This window comes from Rhinolophus hipposideros, assembly GCF_964194185.1.
Source record: "Rhinolophus hipposideros genome assembly, chromosome: 24".
Lineage (NCBI taxonomy): Eukaryota > Metazoa > Chordata > Mammalia > Chiroptera > Rhinolophidae > Rhinolophus > Rhinolophus hipposideros.
In genome coordinates this window covers 36,582,766-36,587,421 of record NC_138070.1, presented here as the reverse complement: position 1 = coordinate 36,587,421, position 4,656 = coordinate 36,582,766, and the positions used below count along the sequence as shown (strand labels likewise).

At 45.4% G+C, this 4,656-nt stretch overlaps 1 protein-coding gene across 1 annotated transcript; it reads left to right on the top strand.

Moving 5' to 3' along the window:
• The first annotated feature begins 718 nt into the window (after window positions 1–718).
• Window positions 719–2,723, top strand: LOC308492110 (chromobox protein homolog 1). The gene has a single exon (XM_081036622.1). The coding sequence runs from the start codon at window positions 907–909 to the stop codon at window positions 1,462–1,464; it is 558 nt and encodes a 185-aa protein (XP_080892748.1). The 5' UTR covers window positions 719–906; the 3' UTR covers window positions 1,465–2,723.
• Window positions 2,724–4,656: the final 1,933 nt, after the last annotated feature.

The window sequence follows — 4,656 nt, the reverse complement described above, 5'->3', positions numbered from 1 at the left end:
TGGGAGGACTCAACAAAGAAACAATGGCTTCTGCCAGCACTTCTATCTGGGAAGAAACTGCCCCTGCAGACCTTGTTCTGAAGCCAGACAATACAGTTCTTTCTCATCTGTCACTGGCGCCTTTCAAGCTACTGTCCCAGCTCTGGAACTCAGAGTGAATGAGTCTGTTAGCAAGAAACTCTGTGTATGGGTCCTTTTAGAGGAATGCCCAGGACTACAGCAGCCCTCCGTCTCACTCAGCCACAATCCATGATTGTTTTCACAGCCAGAAGTTATGGGGACTTGTTTTCTTAGCACTGGAACCATGGGCTGGGAGCCTAGTGTGAGGCTGGGACCCCTCAATCTTCAGGTGGGACCTCTGCAGCTGTGATACTTCCTTATTTTTAAGCACCACACTAGGTATAGAACCAGCCCATTCTGCATCTTTTCCCTTCCTACCAGTCTTGAAGTTGCTTTTTCTGTAAATCTTTAGTTATAATGCTTCTGTTCAGCTAGACTTCAGGCCATTCTCAATGATGGTTGCTCTGTAGTTTAGTTGTAATTTTGATATGATTGTGAGAGGAGGGAAACACAGCATTTACCTACTCTGCCATCTTGACTGGAAGTCATAGATTTGTTATATTCTGTTCAAAGTGTGTGCCCATCTTATTCCACAGGAGGTTAGACCATAAACTCCTTTAAGAGAAAAACTAGGGGTTCGGCAGAGGGGAGGGCCGCTGGCCGGGGCCTGCGGTACGCCGCTTCAGTGAGGGGCTCGACCGCGGCCACCCGGCCTGTTGCTTTTCTGGGCGCCACTCCTCCGGCCTGCCCGACGCGACGCGCCAGTAGCGCGGCACCGATTCCTCTCGGCTCTTGGGCGCTGCTCTGAGCAGCGTCACCCTTTATACCAGGAAGCTGGCGGGCACTATGGGAAAAAAACAAAACAAGAAGAAAGTGGAGGAGGTGCTAGAAGAGGAGGAAGAGGAATATGTGGTGGAGAAAGTTCTCGACCGTCGAGTGGTAAAAGGCAAAGTGGAGTACCTCCTAAAGTGGAAGGGGTTCTCGGATGAGGACAACACGTGGGAGCCAGAAGAGAACCTGGATTGCCCCGACCTCATTGCTGAGTTTCTGCAGTCACAGAAAACAGCACATGAGACGGATAAATCAGAGGGAGGCAAGCGCAAGGCCGACTCTGATTCTGAAGATAAGGGAGAGGAGAGCAAACCAAAGAAGAAAAAAGAAGAGTCAGAAAAGCCACGAGGCTTTGCCCGGGGTTTGGAGCCAGAGCGGATTATTGGAGCCACAGACTCCAGTGGAGAACTCATGTTCCTGATGAAATGGAAAAACTCTGATGAGGCTGACCTGGTCCCTGCCAAGGAAGCCAATGTCAAGTGCCCCCAGGTCGTCATATCCTTCTATGAGGAAAGGCTGACGTGGCATTCCTACCCCTCGGAGGATGATGACAAAAAAGATGACAAGAATTAATTCTCTTGAGTACAAGCCCCTGTCACATCTGACTGTGGGTTTCAAGTGGGGAGAGGAAGGGAGTTCTACTTGTGTTGACACCATAGAGGTGGCTTGAGAAGATGTCCTTTGAAGAGCCAGTATAGTTTCTGTGCCCTACAGCAGCCCAAGTGCTTTAAAGCCGCTCCATGCTGTATAGTTTGCACACTCATCCCAGTGGAGGGGAAGGAGGATAAGTGTTTCAAGGCAGCCCGTTCTGCATTTCGCTGAGAAAAGCAAAGGGCCTTCTATGAAGGACAAAACTTGCAGAATGGGTGTATGGGAGAGCAAAAAGGTACTGTAGATCTTCAAAGAGCATCTCCACAATCCACAGCCTTCTTCCCAATAGTGTTAACTCTGCATTTTTACAGCGTAGCATGTGTGTAGTTTTTGGCTATTACTGGTGTATTATTTGGGTGTGGGAGGGATGGGGTGGGAAGGAAGGAAGATGGGTAGGATCATTTTTGTTAAAATTGGGCCTGATCAGGGAAATGAAACAATGGAAAGAACAAACAACTAATGATTTGGTTCTGTGTCCAAAATGTTTTATCTTTTCATAAAATGTCATTGGCAATCTAAATAAGGACTGTGAGAGACTGTTTGGAAGCTGTGAATGCCTGAAATTTATAAGCCACGGTGTTCCCTGCCTGAGCTTAATGCTGTTCCCAACAAAAGACTAACAAAGCTGCCATTTTGGGAATGGAAACTGGTTAAGGAGGGAAAATCTTTTATTGGAGCGTATACAAAGGCAGATCATTCTGTCTTAGAGGTGCTAATTATTAAAATTGACAAGAAGTCCCTTTTCCAATTGTTAAGTTATAAATATTAGCTTGTCCATCCAAGCCACTGGCTGAAGTATTTAGGGAGGGGAAGAGGAGGGGGCATGGGAGGTGTGAGAGTAAAGGGAAGGGCCCATGCTCTTGGAACTTCTATGTTTTTTGAACCTTGAACTCTGAAACCATTGGTGGCAGGGTTCAGTCACTGACAGCACAAGTTTATCGAATCACTTCAAGAGTTGGATTATTTCAAAAGACCTGGTCTCAGGAGAAGACTAAACTTTCATACTGGGGCAGTGGTTCACTTTAAAACACAAAACTTTTTTAATCCTAAGAATTAACTAATACCCAAAATACTGTCTTGAATTATGAAATCCATCAGTTCTTGATATCATCTAGACCTGTATCTAGAACTCCATTGTAAAATCTTTTTAGGCATGTGTTAGGTTTCTGTGAAAACTTTGTTTAAATGTACACTTCATACCACACTGTCAGTTTTTGTTTTAATAAAACTATATAGATTTATAAAAAAAAAAAAAAAAAAAAAAGAGAAAAACTAGGTCTTATTCACATTTTCTTCCCATGCTGTAAAATGGCCACAAAGGTGGCCACCAGCACTTCTTGCCAGCCCATCAACTGGTGGAGCCTATTTCTCATTCCCTTGAGCCTGGATTGGTCTTGTGTTTGCTGTGAACAGTGGAAGATGGTGGAAATGACACTGTGCTATTTTTAGTCCTACACATACTGAAGACTGGCAGTTCCCTCTTTCACACTCTTGGATGCTAGCCACTATGTAAAGAAGTTTGGCTGGAGAACCTTGCTGGAGAAATAGGCCATGTGGAGAGAGCAGAGTGCTGGAAGATGAAAGAGAGAGAAAGACTCAGCCAGGCCCCACCAATTTCAGCCTCCCCAGCTAAGGTACCAGACATGTGAGTGAGGCCGTCTTGGATCTTCCTGCCTTAGTTTAACTGCCCCAGCCAATACCACAGGAGCAAAGAAAAGCCAAGCCCTACAGAATCAAGAGCAAACAAATAGTTGTTGTTTCCACCCACTGAGTTTTGGGAGTGGTTTATTACATAACAGTAGATAGCTGAATAGACCCCTTTCCATCTGCCCCAGTACAATGCCAGTCACATACATAGCGATAGCACAAAAGTAGGTTGAACTCGGATATTACTTCCTCCAAGAAGCCTCCTTTAATCTTTCCAGATTTCAATGCTCATTCTTTATAATACACTAATATCCTGTACATTTCTCTATCATGACTTACCACATTGTATTACAATGACAGAGGTTAATGTACTATGTGCCTGTGTCTCCCCCTATCCACTTGACTCAAGGACAGGAAGCATGTTGTATTCATATTTGCACCCCCAATGCCTTAAATATTTATTTAAGTAATAACTCAGTGAATAAATAAATGGAAAGTGAGATATAGATCAACGTGTAGACACTCTCCTGGTAGAACAATCTTACAAAAGTTTAACTTTATAAACCAAGAACACAATTTAAAAAATCAGCATCCATGGGTTATCCAAGCCAACAGTGCCATTCTTCATTCTAAAGGAATCTGATGGGAGCTCCTAATCAAGGGGGACTTGAGTTTCTGCCTCCTCTCTCAAATTCCCTCCAGGGAGGCTGCTAACAAGCTGGGAGATGGCCAAGGTGCAGCTGTCAAGAAAGGAGAGGCTGGTGGGCCATGAATCATGCAGACAATGGGTAGTCAGTGCCTGTGACTTGTAGGCCAGGCTGGACTCAGGCAGGGAGAGTTGATAACTGGGTCACAGCCAAGAGCTGTTGGAATCATTAGTGTTTGATAGTCCACTTGGTATCATTGGAACATACCTCCCCATGGGAACTGACAATGGGAAATGTTTCCAGCTCACCAGCTCACTTCCTGGTGTGAACCAGCCCTCAGGAGAATGATATTTCCTCTGAATCAGTTTCTCAGACTCCCCACCCCCAACACACATACACACACGCACCCACACTCAAACACTAGTTGACTATCAAACACTAGTGATTCCAACAGCTCTTGGCTGTGACCCAGTTATCATCTCTCCCTTCCTGGGTCCAGCCTGGCCTACAAGCCATAGGCACTGACTACCCACTGTCTGCGTGACTCATGGCCCACCAGCCAATCTGAGTAGTCTGGATACCACATGCACTGAAAGCCTCACATACTCAACCAGAACAGTGAAGAGCAGTGATCTCAAGCCTCAAGCCTCCCTGAGGCAATGGGGATGGTTTCTACACAGTGAACATGGGAGCAAAGACAAAGCTTGGAATGCAGTACCAGGCATCCAGGGCTTTGGAACTTACTGCATGATGCTGAATCTCTCACCTTTCATTCTTTTGTCTGATATAAGCTCTGACTGAGGGTTTGTTTGTTTTATAG

Excerpts from the sequence above, each read along its gene's own strand:
- LOC308492110 (XM_081036622.1), top strand. The coding sequence starts at position 907 with ATGGGAAAAAAACAAAACAAGAAGAAAGTGGAGGAGGTGCTAGAAGAG.